The sequence below is a fragment of the Harpia harpyja genome, chromosome 4, assembly GCF_026419915.1.
Source record: "Harpia harpyja isolate bHarHar1 chromosome 4, bHarHar1 primary haplotype, whole genome shotgun sequence".
NCBI lineage: Eukaryota > Metazoa > Chordata > Aves > Accipitriformes > Accipitridae > Harpia > Harpia harpyja.
Genome location: NC_068943.1, coordinates 32,636,839 through 32,656,216, shown reverse-complemented (window position 1 = coordinate 32,656,216; position 19,378 = coordinate 32,636,839). Strand labels below are relative to the sequence as shown.

The 19,378-nt window shown below is 39.0% G+C and overlaps 1 protein-coding gene across 7 annotated transcripts in view; it reads right to left on the bottom strand.

The window, feature by feature from the left end:
* The window catches only part of FNDC3A (fibronectin type III domain containing 3A), a 126,393-nt gene that overhangs the window by 13,554 nt on the left and 93,461 nt on the right, over positions 1-19,378 (bottom strand). For all 7 annotated transcript variants that reach the window (XM_052786140.1, XM_052786139.1, XM_052786141.1 and 4 more), the window contains 10 exons: positions 18,106-18,244; positions 17,439-17,492; positions 16,686-16,810; positions 12,338-12,512; positions 11,608-11,694; positions 6,348-6,486; positions 4,605-4,673; positions 3,139-3,257; positions 1,030-1,135; positions 775-950 (listed from right to left, as the gene is read on the bottom strand). In XM_052786140.1, the coding sequence (XP_052642100.1) occupies positions 775-950; positions 1,030-1,135; positions 3,139-3,257; positions 4,605-4,673; positions 6,348-6,486; positions 11,608-11,694; positions 12,338-12,512; positions 16,686-16,810; positions 17,439-17,492; positions 18,106-18,244 (1,189 nt within the window). The remainder of the gene's footprint in view (positions 1-774; positions 951-1,029; positions 1,136-3,138; positions 3,258-4,604; positions 4,674-6,347; positions 6,487-11,607; positions 11,695-12,337; positions 12,513-16,685; positions 16,811-17,438; positions 17,493-18,105; positions 18,245-19,378) is intronic.

The following is a 19,378-nucleotide window of genomic DNA, read 5'->3' as shown; positions in this document are numbered from 1 at the left end:
TGTAACTGCCTATTTATACCTATCTAAAAGAAATAAAGGATTCAAAAAATGCTTGAGTTATAAACGCCTCTTTGTGGGTGGGGTGGGATAAAAAGTTAGGTCAGTGCTTTAAAGCCTTAAGCTGCAGACCTCTCCACAAAGAGTGTCAACTGATCCTGATAGTTTTTATGAAGAGAACGTTATTGAACAAATGCAAGCAGCCCTGACTCTCTGTCTTTAAATCAGGACTTTGGATGCATAATTAAATAAAGCTTGTTCTACAGCAACAACCGATTAAACACATTTAATACTCCAAACAGAGAAAATATTCTTGTATCTGATAGAACATGTACTCAGAAGTTAAACTAAATATACTAAAAAAAGAGAGTCAGGAAATTGTTATGTTCTAAAACACCAACAGCTGTAAAAATAAAGGTCAATCAATTTACAAAGCTGTATATAGAAAATAATTTACTACCTTACTTCACATGAGAATATTAAAGTTGCAACAATGCTTAGACAAAGTACTTAGCATTTCCTAACCCTTTCCCAATACTATTATTCAGATATAAGACATAATTAGCTATTTTCTCCTCCCTTCGTCTAAAATCCCCTTTATTATAAACTGATGTTTAACTGTCTGTTCCCACACAGCAATAAGCTATGTGAATCGAATGACCCTAAATTAGGAAATACTCATTTTAAAATTACTGTGAAAAGCTTCTTTTAAAAGAGAAGATTCTTAATAGTGATTGCAGTCTCTGGAACTAATTTCATTTCAGACTGCCTCCTTACCCCAGCCTTGTTAGCTGCTCGCAGTCTGAAGTTGTACATCCTCCCTGGAAGAAGGCTGCCTACTGTGCATTCAACATCAGAGCCTTGGTAAACATCTCTGTGTTCATCGGTTTCTGTCTGAAACATTTCCAGACCGTAACAGGTAATGGGTGAACCACCATCTACTTGAGGTGGCCCTAAAAATCAGAAAGAAAGAAAAGCTTATTTAACACATAAGACATTTGGTTCTCTTACTAATAGTTGTAATTGAATTACCCCAGCGCAGCTGAATTTCTCTTGCTCTCGGTCTCCCCTGTAGCCTTGGAGGCTGGCATGGACCAGGAACCACTGCCGGAGTCTGCACCAGTAAAGAATCAGACGCCTACGAAGGAAAGATAGATTAATGAAGTCGTCTAGGCCAAAACAAGCACTATCAATTATGCTGCAAGTAAAGGCAAATACTTGAGTCCGAAACAGGATCTTCCATTTTTTGAACTACATCTTCAAATATATGAAAACGCTTAAGTGATCTGGTATGTATTTCTCATAGTACCTATATAAAACGTGCTACAGCAATCACACAATATGCAAAATTAACTTTTGCTTTTGTGTTTTGATACACATGCAAGGGGTAGAATTAAAACAGTGGTTAATTATCAGTACAAACCTAGTATAGATGCTTGAAATATGACTTGTTCAATGTAAATTCATTCTCTCTTCCATCAAACTGCAGTTTAATAATTTCTAAAACCTTACTCTAAGGGTTGTATACTTTCTGTGCAAGAACCTCTGAGAAAGCAAAAGTGGGCAGAAATGTCAATCAGAAGAGATTTTTAAAAAATTGAGATTTCAACTTCTTCATTGCTTAGTAACATTTAATGTGCAACAAACTTCCACCTCCGATTTGAAGTGCGTGGAAAAATACATAGCATAACAACACGCAGCAGATGGCATTGACTGTTCTGGATGCAGACAGAAATGAGTCAGAGACAACGCGGGGTTATTAGCTTCAGTGTGATACAGAACGAATGCAAAGTTGGTAAGCCTTTTAGTTTACAAAAGAGATGCATCTTAGAGTCTCATTTCATAACTGCTTTCTACGTATATTCCAGAAAGAGTGCACTGGAAGCTCTGCTGCTTTTCAGTTCCTTTGAAATGTATGTTGTGCTGAACAACTGATGCTACTTAAAAAGCAGAATGTTTCTCAGGAGGCATATGTCCATGACAAGCTACAGAAAAGTTTAATTATGTCTCTCTTTACTATTCTTCTGTTGATTTCTGACACCTTCAGAAAGTATCAGACCTTTCTGAAAGTTATTTTCTCTTTCGTACTCAAATGATGTTTATCCTGAACTAATGGGGCTGGGCTGTGGGGAAGGAGGTTGGCAGAGTGAAAGTCTCCAGACATACATGCACTCGTGGTTAGGTGACTGAGGAGGATACTGCCTTCCCCCTTCGCCGGTACAGCAGCGACCTGAGCTATGGCGAAAGGGAAAGCACTGCGGCTGAGCCAGCGCCGCAGGAGACCGGATTTATTCTTGCGAGAAGGTGGCTGTGGGCAAGGCTATCTCTGCAGGAGGCTTCTACGTGGAGGAAGAACACGTGCATTTCATATAGTAAAGGGGGGCTGGGGAAGAAACGGCAAACACCGAGAATGCAAGGCTTTAAGATTTTTCAGGAGATCAGCTTGACAGTGCAGCCCTACTGGAAGTCTGTCAAGAGGCAGGGCTGGCTTTGATAGACTCGCTGCTAGGAAGAAGGGAGAAGAATACAGCATGACATTTTGGCACTGGAGGCTGAACTACGCCATAGATGTGGCAGTACAAGCGTGTGTGTATGCATTGTGTATAGATGAGGGAGCATAGTATGGCACACCAAATTGTGTGGGAATACTGAAAAATAGGGCAATGTAAACATTTTGATTGTGGCTGAGACAGCATAGGAAGATACCAGGGAGCACAACCCTGTAAAGCCCGAGGAAATACTCTGTCCTCCCCTGCCTACTGGGCTGACTTGGCTGCTCACAGACAGGGTACTCCACTGACCACGTGGAAAACATTAAATTTACACTGCTGTCTTGGGTTAGGCCTTAAGAAATGACATTATATCAACGTTTCACACAGGAAAAGACATAGTATCTGTTTCTGTAAATAAGAAAAATCACTTTAAACAAAATATAGTATCAGAAAAGAATATTCACATTTATTTCTTTAAGAAACGGGCAGAGACTTGAAACACTGTGCATCAATGCTGGAACTTTTTTGAGGTACTAATTGTGGGTATTTTGTTAGGCACTTCTGTACAGTATTTACTTATTAACTACTGGACCAGATTTTTCTTAAAGACAGAGAAATTTTGTTTAATAAAAATATTAGCTCATATTACCATGCTTTGTCCTCCTTCCCCAACGCAATATACACGTAAGCGATAGGAACAGCCAGGATTTAGTCGGTCACACACATGTTCCCTAGCAGCTCCGCTGTATATTGTGTCCCATTTGTTTCCTGAAAGGTTAGGAATAAGTGTGCAATGAACCAAGGTGTAATTTGCCACACTTCAGTACCAGTCACAGCAGGTATCCTAGCTTCACTAAGTGTGTGCCTGATGTTTATCAAAAAAATTTAAGGCTTGCTTTGAGTTTCCTAGAAAAAGATCCAGTCATTTCATAAAGATAGTTTCCTAGGTAAATTTGTGTACATCTGCTGAAGTGAAATATTTTCCTTATTTGGTATTCACATTAACTAGGAGAGAATCTACTTTTAATGAAGTAGTTATTACTGGGCCAGCAAGTACATTCAAACATCATAACCAAATAAATAGAAAGATATTCAAAAGCAAAATTTTCCATGGAAAAGAAACTTTTAATTACCACATTCATTTTGCAGACTGTAACTACAGTTTACAATTGATAAAGCTTGTTCCTGTATTCCTGAATGGCCCAGCACCATCTGAAATACTGATTTCATTCTTCACTATTCAGCCAGATTCTTATGTCAGAAACCCTTTAGCATTCTCTCTCTCTTTTTAAGAGATTAAGCAGGAAACCTGGGGACTTCTAATTAAATCTCCAACAACTCAATACATCACAGAATTTAGAGGACTGGGAAATGTAATGCACAGCTCACTAAATCCGCATGAAAGGCTCAGGTAAGTCATTCCAAAAGTGACTTCATGTGGACATGTGATGCAGTAAGGAAAGCGAGAGACTAAGTATCAAAAGAACCACAGCTGAGACCCCTGACAGGGCTGCCATTACAATCTGTGGACAGTGCGCTCTCTTAATCTGACACAGCACTGGAGAAGTATAAACTTTCATTCTCAATGTGACTGTGTTTCTCAATTTAATAAGGTTATTTAAGAGGTCTAGATTTGTAAATAATTTACCTGGATAGCTTTATGTCCAGTTTAGAAATATTGTTAATTTCCCTTCTGTATGAAATGACAGAAAAGCAAATAGCAGAAACAGTTATCCCAACTGCACCACTGTTCTCCTTTAATAGTGATAAATGGAGCACTAGTTTTTCCTTCATCTGTCAGACATCCAGCAAAGCTACGTGGCCCTGTCTTCTTGCCCTAAAATATATGCAATGTGTTGTTTCATTTCCAAAACAGAATACACCTAATTAGTAAGTTAAACATGGAGCATCTCTTCCAACAGAGTTTTGCGGCATCTTCTTTCTAAGCCAGAGAAAAAGAATCTCTTGTATACAAGCATCAATATCCCTATTTTTTAAATGGCAGTCCCTTGCAATAACTTTCCCTATCATAATACACATTTTACTCCTCCCACAGGTGCACACATGCAGAAAAAAGAACACAGCTGGATGCCAGCATATGCTCCTAATACTTACCATTTACGCCTTCAGACATTTCCACAACATACGTATTTATTGCTGCTCCTCCATTGTCTTTTGGCAGATCTATAAAAAACAGCAATATTCCAACTAAGCGAGGTAAATTAAATGGTTTTGTAGCATTTGGGGAGAATTTATGAAAGGTGAAATGAACAGCCGACTAGAGATGGGTGCTTATTTAGACCGATAGCATCCTAGCTAGCCATAGCATCCTAGTTCAGGACAGCCGCAAATCACTCAAATTCTCTACTGTGTGAAGCTGCCAGCTCACAACCCTACTGTATAGTCTACAGAAGAAGAGTGACAAGTGAATCAGGTGCCTGGGAGATGCCACAGCAAATGTTTCAGTCTGAAGTGCCACGGAAGGCTGCCTGATTATAGTTTCAGGCACATAGAGCCTAATGGTCCTGCAATATGGACTGCAGATAGGAAAAGATTATCATACTGATTTGCAAATAATTTTGCAAATTATTTAAGGACAGCATTTCAAAAGCCTAAATATTTTGGGAGAGAATAGAAGTCAGGAGTTCTACACTGAAAACTTGATCTTTTACATTTTTAATACATCACTAGAAATTGAGTGCACTATCCTCCCTGGTACAACACTCATGTAAAAGATAGGAACCTGCAGACCTACCTTTGACATACAATCCTACTACTCTCTCAGAGCTGACATAGAGAACGGCACAATTAAACTAATGTGGAAAACCAACTTTTTGGACAAATATAAAGACAGCATGATATTTCAATACAGAAGGGTACTGCTGCCATAACATTACATTATGTACGCGCTAGATGAAATGGTGTTGGCTCTTAGACAAGGGTTACATATCGTGTCACACCTGCTAAGTAAACTAAAACTTCTTATATGGCACATGGCACTTTTTTCGTTGGAAGGTAACAAATTACTCCAAATGAAAAATAAAATTATCACATTAATTATCACTCATTTAAAAAAAAAGAGCATTACTGTTCAAAATAATGACTATTAAAGGTTTTATATATAAATATTTTAGATAGTTTTTGATTTACAAAATAGGTATTTCTAATAACTTCATATATTATATATCATCCATACAAAATCAAGCATCAGGCCTGGATGTAGCAAAGCACTGTGGAAAGATGCAAGACTGGACTTGCTGAGTACTACTTATACCCTACAAGTAACTTTCTTATTATTAATGCAAAAGAATTAAACACACTATTAAACAGAAATAGGTAAGAAGTTTAGTTATCTGTGACAATAAATTAAACCTTTAACTGTTTTGTCTTCTGCTAAAGTACTGCATCACACAGTACTGTTTCACCTTCGATTTCACACCGTAAGGGTAAAAAACATCTGAGCCTAAGGAAAAGTTTCTCAAGATCCTTAGCAAATAAAAACATTTATCTATCAAAACCAAACACTTCGAAGAGGTAAGTTGTTCTTCTCTTGATAAAAAACCCAGAATTTTACTACTTTTTGTGCCAGAGAAACAGAACTTTTAGTACACAAATTAACACTACTGTTTTTTAAATTATTCTTCCCACATAATTACACTATTATACTGCCACCCGAAATATTTTGAATCAGTATTTTTCTCTTAGTTCCACGAAAACGGATCACAATGGCTCAGTTGACTGAAGTGTTACTGAAGTAAAATCTGGTCTTCTATATGCAAAAATATATATATAAAATACATTTATATATATGTAAAATACGGAGGACATACTCTAAACAGAGCTGGACAACAATCTTACCCCAGGTTATTTTAAAACTCTGTGCATGAATTTTTCCTTTCACTGTGGGTTTTGAAGGTGCTCCAGGCTTGTCTGGACAAGTAATGTATTCTACTGTCTCACTTGGACTGCTTTTCCCTTCTGAGTTATAGGCAATGACCTGTAAATATATAAAAGATATTATAAACAGAACAAATGCACTGGCTAGTGGTATGCTATACACTGTTAGTAGTAATGTCAAATTAATTAATATGTATGCTTAGATACATAATAAATTAATCACAAGAACTAAAGCTTTTATATACCTTCATTTTACATTTTCATTAGTCCCATAGTTAGACAATCACTATACTGAAATTAAAAATCCCTGCAAATTGCCAGGAAAAAACCACCCTGCTAAAAAACCTGAATAACTGGGATTAAGTAAGTAGCGCTCTCATGTTACTACAGTACCTTCTTTTAAGGAAATATATTCAGAGATAAAAAAGTATTAACAACAGTAAAGGTGATATAAACTCTTCAGTCCCAAGGGAAATTACGGCAAAGGTTGTCATAAAGTTATTTACAGGCACATGAAGGACAAGAAGGTGATTAGATTTATCAAGAGTAAATTATGTTTGACCAACCTGAGTGCCTTCTATGATGAAACAACTTGCTCAATAGATGAGGGGAGAGCTGTGGACATCATCTACCCTGATTTTACTTTGACATGGTCTCCCACAACATCCATGTGGACAAGCTGGTAAGATACAGACAGAACAGATGGACCACAAGATGGGTATGGAAAACCTGATAGAATGCCAGGCTCAAAGGGTGGTGGTTAATGGTTGGAAGGCAAATTAGCAGCTGCTCACGAGTGGATTTCCTCAGCAGTCAACACAATGTCAGATACTATTCAATATCTTTAGAAGTGATCTTGATGACAGGAGTGAATGCATTCTCCCTAGGTTTGCATATGACACCAAACTAGGAGCAGAGAGAGATATGCTAGAAGGAAGAACCGCCATACAGACTTTGACAGGCTGGAAGATGGCATCAACAAGAACTGTATGAGCTTTGACAAAGTCTTGCACCTGGGACGGAATAATCCCAGCAGTTGTACAGTCTAGGGTCTGACTGGCTAGTCAGCTTTTCTTTTTTCAGCTCTGCTGAGAAGGACCTTGGGATTCTGGTGGAGAGTGAGCCAAACGGATCAGCAAAGCATCCTGGCAATAGCAAAGGCAAATCGTTTCATGGGGTGCATCAGCAATTTAGCCAGCAGAACAAGGGATGTGATTACACCACTTCACTCAGCACTTTTTAAGCCACGCCTGGAATACTGTGTCCAGTTTTGACCCTCCCAGTTCAAGAGAGACACTGGGAAACTGAAAAAAGTCCAGAAGAGGGCCAACATGACGATTAGAGGGTTGGAGAACCTGACACAGGAAGAAAGGCTGAGGAACTTGGGTTTATTCTGCTTAAGAAAAATAAGTTTCATTGGGGGGGGATCTAATCACAGCCTTACAATACCTAAAAGGTAGTTACAGAAGAGATGAAGATACTGTCTTCACAAGGATCTGTGATGACAGGACAAGAGAGGGTAGGCACAAAGTCTGTTAGGGAAAATTCTAGCTTAAGAACAAGCTGCCCAGAGAAGCGGTCAAATGTGTGTTGCTGGAAGTACCGAAGTGTCAGCTCAACAGGGCTAGGACAGGGTTGAATTGCCTAACCTAATGCCCTGCTTTCTACACAAGTTTGACCCAGATGATCCCCAAAAGTCCCCTCCAACCTAGACTTTCTTGTGATTCCAGGAAAACAAATTGCTGCTGTTCTTTACTTTCTAGTTGTGCCAGCAGTTAGTTCACTACGTATTCCTGTTTGTTCCCAGCAAAAAGCTAAACAATCTAAAAAAAAGGGGTTTTGGCTTTTATATTCCTTTTAAAAATAAGCAGAATCAAAATGACAGCAGTAACGTTAGTACAGATTGAGAAAAGGAAATGCGAGCTAACGTCTCTCAGACTTTAAGTCTCCCAATACAGTTTACAAGATTAACAATCATCTGGTTGCCTTTGTGCCCTTACAAATGAAGTTAAACAGGCACAGTTAGCATTTACGTATTATAATAAGGTTTCCAATGGTTATAAAGCTTCTTTCAAAAGCTTTAAGGAATATTACTACTAATTAAGTCTTTCTCCTGTATAATAAAAATTAAAGACCTGATTAACACAACATTCGTTTCTCCTTTATGCCCTGTGAATGAGTGAACAGAGACTTCTGTTTACTGTTTTGTTAAGAAAAATAGGGTATAAACATTGATTTATTTTAATGAGAAACTTAGGATGTTTAAGTTAACTATATATTTACTAGTAATGTGTATGATTAACATGTAGGATTACTTTCAAAGGAAGACTATGATCAAGTCCTGCAAAAGCTAGTTTCAAGGTAATTAGCGGTTCTTTAGTTTAAGTTCATGTGTGGCCATAACAGTCCCAGCTTGGTACAGTTCTTGGAATACACTGTGTATTTTGAATTATTTAAATATTTAAGTTATGTAAAAAACCCCAAGTACTGTAAGATTAATCCCCATCATAACCTTTTCTGCTTAAGAAAGTATCTGCTATCATTTGAAAAGGAGTACTTGTATGTTTTAGTGTTAACTCAAAACAAACCAACCAACCCTTAAACTGCTACCTTTCATATTGCAAAGAGATGCTGTTCTTCAGCAGCTCCCAATTCTTCCTTATAAATTAGTATTTTAGGTGTATGCAAGACAACAGCTATCGACATTTTTTCCCTTGTAGACAGAGATGAGATTATTCTGACTCTGCTTCATACTGTGGGACGCGCCTTTGGCTTTGTTCCAAAAATCAAGCAACTGTTCAAGAGTGACTTAGAACACAGAACAGCCTAGGTTGGAAGGGACCTGAAAGACCACCTGGCCCAACCTTTCAGGGAAAAGTGAGCCTAGATGAGATGATCTAGCACCCTGTCCAGTCATGTCTTGAAAGCATCCAGTGATGGGGACTCCACCACGTCCCTGGGGAGGTTGTCCCAGTGATTGAGTTCTCAGTGTGAAAAATTTCTTTCTTATACCAAGATGAAACCTCTCCCAGTACAACTTGCACCTATTGCCCCTTGTCGTCTCCATGCGGCTCCTGTGAAGAGAGCCCCTCTCCTGTTTGTAGCTGTCCTTTAAGTACTAGAAAACTGTGGTGAGGTCCCCTGAGCCTTCTCTTCTCCAGGGAGAAAAGTCCTAATTCCTTTAGTCTTTCCTATAGGAGAGGTTCTCCAGCCATTTGATCCTCTTCATGGCCCTCCTTTGGACCCTCTGCAGTCTGTCTGTCTTTTTTTGAGTTGTGGGGATCAGAACTGGACACAGTACTCCAGGTGCGGCCTGACAAGAGCTGAATACAGTGGAATGATCACATCTCTTATCTCTGCTAGCAATGCCCCTGCGGATGCAGCCCAGCATCCAGTTTGCCTTTGCTGCTGCAGTGTTGCACTGCTTATAGTCAGTTTGTCCACCAGGACCCCCAGGTCCCTTTCAGGAAGGCTGCTCCTAGCCTATACTGGGCTCCTTGGTTATCCTGACCCCGATGCAGAACTTTGCACTTGTCATTGTTAAACTTGACTGTTCTTGCTAGCTCATTCTTCTAGCCTGTCCAGGTCTCTCTGTAAGATGGCTCTCCCTTCTGATGTGTTCATCTCACTACTCAGTTTGGTATCACCAGCAAACTTGGTGAGGGTGCCTTCAATCCCATTGTCTGGATCATCTGTGAAGACAAAGAGCGTGGGGCCCCACACTGATCCCTAGGGGATCCTACTATCCGACAGGCTGCCGCCTGAGTAAAAACCATTGATCACCACCCTCTGAGTGTGGCCCGTTGGCCAGTTTTCTACTCATCTTGCAGACCACCCATCCAGTCTGTATCTTGCCAGTTTGTTCAGGAGAAGGCTGTGGGAAACAGTGCTGAATGCTTTGCTGAAGTCCAGGTAAATAACATCCACTGCTCTCCCCAGGCCAACTGAAAGTGTTACTTTGATGTAGAAGGTGATCAGGCTAGTCAGGCATGATCTGCCTTTGGTGTAGGCTTTTCCCAACCATCTGCTTCATTTGGCTTATAATAGTTTCTGTGAGGACTCTTCCATTACTTTCCCAGGGACTGAAGTAAGACTAATAGGCCTGGAGTTCCCTGGGTCCTCTTTTGGGCCCTTCTTGTAGACGGGTATGACATTTGCCCTATTCCAGTTGTCAGGGATATCCCCTGATCTCCATTACTTTTCAAGTATTACAGATAGTGGCCTTGCAACAACGTCAGCCACTTCTCTTAACATCATGGAATGGATTCTGTCCTGGCCCATAGACTGATCTGGGTTGAGCCCTTGCAAGAGGCCACAGCCCAGCCCTTCCTCCACCACTGGTGGGTCAACACATGCCTTGCCACAGCTACTTGATCCTGTGATCTGGGGTCCAGCTGTGCCAGCAGACAGAGGCAAAGGAGGTACTGAGAATCTCTGCCTTACTGGCATTATTAGTAACTTGCTTCTCTGCCTTGTTTGGCAATGGGCCTATGTATGTCTTCCCTGTGCTTCTGCTTACTGCTCACGTAACTGAAGAACCCTTTCTTGTTGTTCTTGACATCTTTGGCCAATTTCAGTTCTAGCTGATCCTCAACCTTCCTCACTGCATCTCTGCATGTCCTAGCAAGGTTCTTGTAGTCCTCAATGGCTATTTGGCTGCCTTTCTACAGCTGGTATGCTTCTTTTTGCTTTTAACCACACCCAAAAGCTCATTGTTAAGCCAGACTTCATGCTGAGCTAACAAGTTCAGCCCTCAGGACTTATTAGAATGGGCTCAGCACCATGGTAATATGAATGATTTACTAACTTGGGCTCAGTCCTATGCTAGCACTGAGAAATGTTTTTGATCAAAGTTGCTCCTTATCCCAACACTTTCAGATGTGTTTAGAGTCTATCAAAGAACCCCATAGCTACACTGAGTAATATTACCCGTGTATATGCAACACAGAAGCCAAATAAAAGAACCCAACTATTAAGAACATTGACTCATGACATGGAATTTCAAGATAGCTGCAACTGTGTTATGCCCTTGCAGAGGTTCTTATTCCTTCTGCAGAGAAGATTAGTGAAGCAGGTGTTCAGCTGATAGTTTTAAGAGACTGAAATTTTAAGAAACTGGCATCAAATTTGGTTTTCCTTAAAAAAGGCCCTCTCCACTTCTGAGTCAATCTCAATCTACTCTGGTGCAAATATAACCCCAAATATATGAAAAAAATCTTACCCTAAATTTATATTTTGTACTACGCCTCAAATTCTTCACTGTGTAGGTAAGATCGTCACCATCATATTTTGGCTTGAAACCATATCCCTGCAGAATTAAACAGGATTACTTGAAACATTGTATTTGCAGACCAGACCGTGTAACATACTTCATACAAATAAATCACTGTTTCAGACTGTAATTATTATGCTCCTCTGACAAAGTAGTAAGTGCACCTTCATTGTGTAAACACAAGAGGTTTTTTTGGAGAGGAGGGAAATTAATTTACTATTCTCCAATCAGAAGAGGAGAAAAGAACAGTAAAGAAAACCATATACAGTGTCAACAGAAACTATAGTTAACAATGTCAAAGGGTAGAACAGGACTCATTTTAAAACAAAGGTGGTGAGGCTGAAATGACATCTAGAGGGACCACACTTCGTGATGCAATTACTTTGATCCAGTTCTTGTAAGACTTAACTTTCACACACAAATTCACAAAGTTAAAAGTAATTTAAAAGTCTCTGCAGGATTGGGGCTTAATAACATTAATAACAATTACTGTCACAATGAAAAGGAGAAAGCTATGTGGCTTAGTCACAGCAATGACAAGTCATTAGCTTCATTTCAGAAAATAGAGTTCCTTGTAGAATATTCTAGCAAAAGTAATCGTTGTTACACTTAATACAATAATGTATCAAACACACATTACAGTCTCTTTTCTTATTGAGAATAAGTATTCTAAACTTACTGAGTTCTCATCCTCCATCTCTAATATATACGAGATTCCTTCATCTGATGGTGTTCCTGAGGGTTTTGTCCACTGTAGGGATAACCAAGTAACTCCAGCATTAATCAGCAAAGGACTTGCTGGTGTGGTTGGGGCAGTGCCTGAGGTATGATACAGGACTTCTTCACTAAAACCACTGTTTAAAACAGACAGTATGTAAACTAACTAGACACAATAATTAATATCTAGTAAAACATAATTCTTACTAAACACAGCTATGACAGTTTCTTGGACTCGTGCACAGCTGGAAATTGCAAGCTGGTACATGCAAATGACTTAACTTGCCCATAAGTCTGTCAGTAACAAAACATTTGAACAATGTTAACATGTTCACAATTGAAAGAATTCTTTGTATGATGTAACTACAATGTTTTGCTAATCAAAACGTTTTGCTTTTTCATATTAAGTCATTATTCTAAAACAGTAGAGCTCTATATGCAATAATGTACTAATACCACAGTGTCCTTCCTATTCTAAGTGAAAACATGAAGACATAAAAGTATATATGGGAAGACTTAAAAAAAAAAATTTTGCTTCCCAGGCAGCAATTACGTGCTTCAAGTATACTGTGAAGTACCAGTTTCTCTAGTGATTCAGAAAGTAACAGAGTAGTAGCCTCATTCAATGTTAAGTTACTTTAAGAGCTGCCAATATGAAAGTCTTATTGCGGAACAAATGGAGTTTGCACCTCTGAATCTCCTAACACAACTGTTAACCTTATCTGATGACGCTTAGATATGCCTTGAAGTGAAAATACAAATAAGTTACATAAAAAGACCTACTGTGAAACAGAGGGATGCAAAAGTCAGTAACTATGCTTGCACAGATGGTCTGACATGTATCCAGCTAGACTCTAAAAAACACCCACCTGTTCTCCGCTGGCATTTATTTAGAGATTTGCTGCTTCTACATCAGATCTGAAGAAACACTTACAGGACTTACAGGTTTAAGAGCTTAGTCTAGTTTTTTTAACTGTATGAAACTAACATCAAAGATGTAATTTTAATCTAAAAGCTAGGCATTTCCTAAGCAAGCATCAGGAAGCCCTGAAAACAAAATTCTCTGTATGGCTTAAACAACGATACCAGTGAAATATCTCCTGTGTCGGAACTTGACTTTCCTGAAAAATCTCAATATAAAGATACCTCAAACTTCACTTTCTCTCTTACCCAACTTACATTATAATAACGCACATGTTGTAACTTTTGGTCTGCTCTAAAGTCTTTTCGGCATAAAAAAAAAAAAAAAAAAAAAAAGAACTGAAAGAATCTTACAGACCACACCTTATCAAGTATGTCGATAACACCCAACACAGACATACAGACTGTGTGGACATGCAGACTGTGAAACAGATTGTGAAGCAGGAAGTGAAAAAGTGCAACACGAGAAAACTTCTTCAATTTGAGGGGAATAGTATTTTTTGTCTTGTAAAAAGTCACAAGCAAGAAAATCTCTGAAATGAAGATGATGTGATACCTACAATAATCCACTAAAAAAGATTTCAGTATTATTTAAGTAGGCTAGAGAAAGCATGAAGAGAGGTTAGACAAATACTAAGCCTATCTCTATTCACAACAAACTATTGAAGGAGTCACCTCACAAGCAGATATAAGGTAAAAAACCTCACACCTTAAAAAGATTCAATCTCTTTACTTGATTGAACCACTCCAAAACACACTGAAATCAAATAAAAGAGTTCCAGTGATACCCACATTTGAAAGACTCTTAAACAATTCACTTAGAAGTACAATAATGCTATCTATTTTTTAAACAGATTTTATTTTTCCAGTTTCCTTTAGCCACTCTTACATGTGTGGTTAGAATTAAATTTAAAAATGAGTAACTCACAGATAAAATATCTGTAAAATCATTTAGACAAAATTCTGTCTCCAGATGCCCAAGGTTCTCAGCATTCTTCATAAGGAATAATTAGGCTCTCTACCCTAATAAATATTATTTCAAGAGACTTCTTAATTAAATAATACCATAAAGACAATAAAGTACATCTTTACAAGGCTATGAAATATTGATTTAAAAATCTATTCAGTGTGATTAGTTTAAGAAGGGTACTTAACTGATCAGTGTCTTCTACCAGCTTACACTGCAGGAATCTGTAATATCTGCAGGTATTCCTAGAGGGTACATTTACACTCATAAAAGGGGAACAGGAAGAGAGCCCAAGCACTGAACTCTGCTTAACTGCCAGCTCACTCCCTGTCTTTAGTTTTTTGAACAGTTCCAACTAAGTCTCATCAGGACAAAGTCCAGGAGCAACTCAGAGAATAATTCATTCCAGAAACATCATCCAGAAGGCAGTAACATAATAAAGACTGTGTTGGAGCACACCGAAAGTCATTCTAGCCCACCATAGTGTCCTCCGACAGTGGCCCAAAGCAGGTGCCTAAGGAAAGACATAGGAACAGGCACTACATGCAACGCATTCCCTGGGTATTCTCCAAAGCCTCCCAACACATGCCTCATCTCCTGAGCCAGCTGTAGTTTTCACATACTTAATAGTCTGCAGAAGATTTCTTCTGCCCAGCATGAACTACAAGCTCAGGTCTGGCTCCCTATTCTTTACGCCGTCCTTCAACACCGTCCAAGCAGGCGTTTCTCCCTCAAGCACCTCCTTGTGCCAGCTGAAGGACACAAAACACATATCCTCTATTTCATGCTATAAAAACACTGCTCCGGTGAGCTGCAGCAAAATGCTTATAATATTTCAAACACTGAATGAAAAAAACAAATGCAAAATAGCAATTTTAGGTTTGTGGCTAGAGAAGCCCTGTTTTTATGCCACATAGGACCTCAAGGTCCAAGTGCTACTAGGTAGTGTGGACACTGGCAGTCTGCTCTAGAGATGATGAGCCTTGGTAGCCTCACTATTAGCCAGGTTTATCACTTTGCCTGAAGACCAAGAAGCATTCCCAAGAACTAACGCACCCAGTAGTGCGAGCATAACTTGAGAAACCATTAATTTGGGTTTTTTTTCCCCCAAGTTCTCACTTATATCCTCTACTTTAGTCAGATGTCATTAATTCAAAAATTCAAAACAAAGTCTGGTGCTCTAACTTCTGAAAAGTGGCAATTAAAAGTAAGAGCCACATATCCTAAGAATTCATAATAAGCTCTAGAACTACAAAAGAATTCAGTGATATGGTCATGTCATATTCTGTCCATTTCCCAGGGTAACAGGAGACTAAGAGACACCTTAGAAAAAAGGACATATCCAAGTAATGGGACATGGCAAAGAGCACAATACAGATACACCTACAGGTGGCAGTGGGGTTCTGCCAGACTTAACTTCCTGCTCCAGCAGTTACTGACACCTCTTTATACTGTCATCACTACAACTCTAAATTTAAGAAGGGCTGATAAGCCCTGGAAAATTGCTACACCAGCTTCGGAAACTAACCTTAAGTCTAGCACCATGTCAAACCTCCCTGGAACCAAGAGCAGCAGAGAGCATGGTATGAGGTACCCTCTGGTCAGCACTGCAGCATTTAAACTATTCAATTCTGGCCCTTTGGCCGAGTTGCTTGTCTTTTAGCATGATCCCCAGAATTTTAGAAGCGCTTATTACATCAGACACAAAAGCCACAATTGCACTGAATGTGTGAGTCTCTACAGTGTAGTGCTTAGCCAAAAATTCTATCACAAGTGAAAAGCAGTAGGAAAGATGTCCAAGGCAGCAACTTCAGTGGTCAACGTAGGTCTACAAAGGCTGAGGCTAAAAACCAGCACAGCCTGAGCTGACTTCACGTGAGAGCAGCCGGGTTGTCTGTACCGTGCTTGTGCTTCCCATTCGAGGGGCATCGTGTACAAATGTCTGAGCAAGCTGTTCAGGAAATGAAGCTAAGTCTGGGAGAAGTAGCTGTATTATCCGCTTCTAAGAGAGGCTGAGATTTGTAGCATTTATATGGTTAAGTATGCACACACATAGCGCTTGTAGTATGTAGCCATACCATGCCTGGACAAAACGCGTTATGCTGGGAATCGCAGAATAGCTGAGGTTGGAAGGGATCTCTGGAGGTCATCTTGTCCAACCTCCCCTGCTCAAGCAGGGTCAAGTGATTCATAGTACACGGGTAATCTGCAAACCGAATAATCCAATCACATACTGTGAAATAACTGTGCAGTTGGACTAGATGATCATTGTAGGTCCCTTCCAACTGAATTATTCTATATTTCATTTTATTCCAGTTGGATAAAAGACTTTTTTCTTTAAATGCCATTATGTTTTTCTTAAACAAGCACACACATACATGCATATGCATTCTATATTTATGTATAGAATAGTAGTATTTACCTCATTCCCATGTCATTTTTGACTGCTAGCCTAAAGGTGTACCCCATTGCTGGTGATAGTTTAGTAATCCTATACTGCTTCTGTTGGCCATAATAACACTGGCAAAACTCTCCATTTCCTTTTCCCTAAAAAGGAATAAGTTAATCACATTATTCACCCTATTATATATGCATCCGCCAATTAAAGTAACACACAAACATGAAGTAAACTCATTTTTTGAAATGAAACCTAACTCAAGAATCTTCCGTGTAGTGAGAGAGTAGAATATGGAACTTATACTGTACATATATTGAATTAGAGGCTTTTTTCCTTCCTTTCCATTTCCCAGTTCTACAGGGTTGGAATAAAAAAGCCATGAAACTTCTGCAGCTCCACCATCTCAGGATAGCGGTCCAGGTAGGGACCGGAAAATGCTTGTGGGGGCACTGTAGATCCACCCCCTTTGTACAAAAGAAAGGCTGTTACAGGAAGATGATCCTTCTGTGTCAGCTCTTGAAAGAAGTATTGGACTACAAGTGAAAAAGCCACTATTAAGAGTGGCAGAATCATGTAGTTAAGATCCTATTATTTTATATTCCCCAAGAAAAAAAATTGGGCAATAATTGTATTTTTGTAATTGCTTCAGGAATTATGTATTTGTCACATGTCTTTAGACAGAAGTCATAATATTCACACAACTTGATGTGCACAGTCACATACAACTACTTTTTTAAAAACAACAAAATTAAAAATAAAATAGAATAACTTGCTTACTTCATCCCATTCTAAAAGGTAACTGTGGATTTTAGAACCATTATCGCAAGATGCCTGCAACAAGAGAAGAAGAAAATTAGAGCTCTAACTGGATACAAGACCACTTAAGGAAAAAATGCATGTATGGGTCAAATCTTGACAAGACCAGTGGAGGGCAAATGATGCTCCCCTTATACGATCGTTTCACTTGCCAAGACAGTCCTAGTTCAGTCTGCATCCAATGAATGCTTGTATTATATTTATGGTTTTATTTTTTAATTTAAACCTTGAAAAAGTATTCTGGCAGCAGTATAAAATGCTACAGTATTTTTCTGAGCAGCTAGATTGCAGGTCTGTCAAATCTCAGTCTTTCCAGACCAATTCATTTGCTTTGCACAAACAAGCCTATGTTCAATGACAGAGAAAGGAATCAGTTCCACAGTACAGTAGGGGACTGGAACTCAGTAACTTTATCTACAAAGGCTCCTTGCTTTTCTGAGAATCCTTCTCTTTTTACTGAAGTCCACATTTAACCCAGTACATCTATTTCCAGTCATGGAACCGTGACTGAAATTAATATGTTTGACAAAAATTTTCCATTTTAATGAAGTGGCATTTTATTGTTAAATCCAAAACAATTCTGAAGAGTTTAAAATATGTATCTTTATGGCTGTTAAGCAATTCTTACCTTCCACTGCAGAGTAAGAGAATTTTTGGTCCGATTAGTTATCCTGGGCAGATTTGGAGTATCAGGTTCACAACTTGTTGTGGTAAAACTCTCTGCTTCTGAAGGGCTCCCCTTTACACAGTTGCATTCTACTTGGACTCTGAAGTGGAAAAGGGCCAATAACATTTTGCTTCAAATTCTGTATGTACAGTTTCCAAAGAAAACTAAGTATTCAGAATTAAGTTACTGCCTTGCTACCTCATTATTAAAATATCACTGTTATAAATAAATAACTGCTGGAAGCATCTTGGTCAACAGAAGTAATGCGAAAGAAAAGAGTCCTTTACTTTGGATGTACATCATTACCATCAGTCAGCTTTAGTCTCACAATTACATTTGAAATCTGTCTGTTACTTGCTGTACTTTGGTTGGGAAATAATGGTAACATCTTGCAGGCTCATTATCTGTTGCAGACTTAATTGATATTATGAATAATTCTTCTGCAAGAGCTTTTGTCAGATAAGCACAATGAAGCTGTTGATGTATTTTCAGAGTATCCTCTGCACTCCTTTAAGGCCTTGCTGAGTCTGTTCACCCTGTCCTTTCCTTTAGGAAGGCTATGAATTAACTCCCCATGTACTTCAGAAGAGTGAATTCTTGCTTCTGTCTCACAGAGAAATGGTTTGTTTTTCTAACCGCTTGTCTCCAAAAGGAAATACAGGATTATCTTCTGGCCTCCCCCTGCCCCCCAAGCTGCGTAGCTATGCCTTGTCTCTTCCTTGGGTGAACAGGCACATTACTTTATTCCGATTCATCTGTTCCTTTGAAAGAAAAAAACCAAAAACCAAAACCACCTTTCCTCTTATCACTGGTGTAAGACCTGGGTTGCCTGCTTATGAAGATGCAAAAGTCTTTATATGTTCTTGTTGCACGAACAGCGAGTAACAGGAAATTTGGCTTTGTAGATTTTGTGAACAGGGAGAGGGAGACATTTGAACAGCAACTGATGTTGCACACAAAGTTGTTTGTACTTGCATACAGCTACAAATATGTAATTTGTCAGTTACCTTCACAGTTTAGTATTTCTGGTCTTCACTGATTTTGGGCAGTGTTCACACTGGCAGAATTATGTTTAGGAAGAGCTTAGATGGCTAAGCCACCTATTCCCAGGTATTGTCTACAACGACCAGAATTAAGCAAGAAAGAATCTGAACCTAGCCTCAAAAAAAGGACTTACATATGGAAAAAAAACAGTCCTAGGCTCTGACCCCTATGCTCCATGCATTTTCAACTT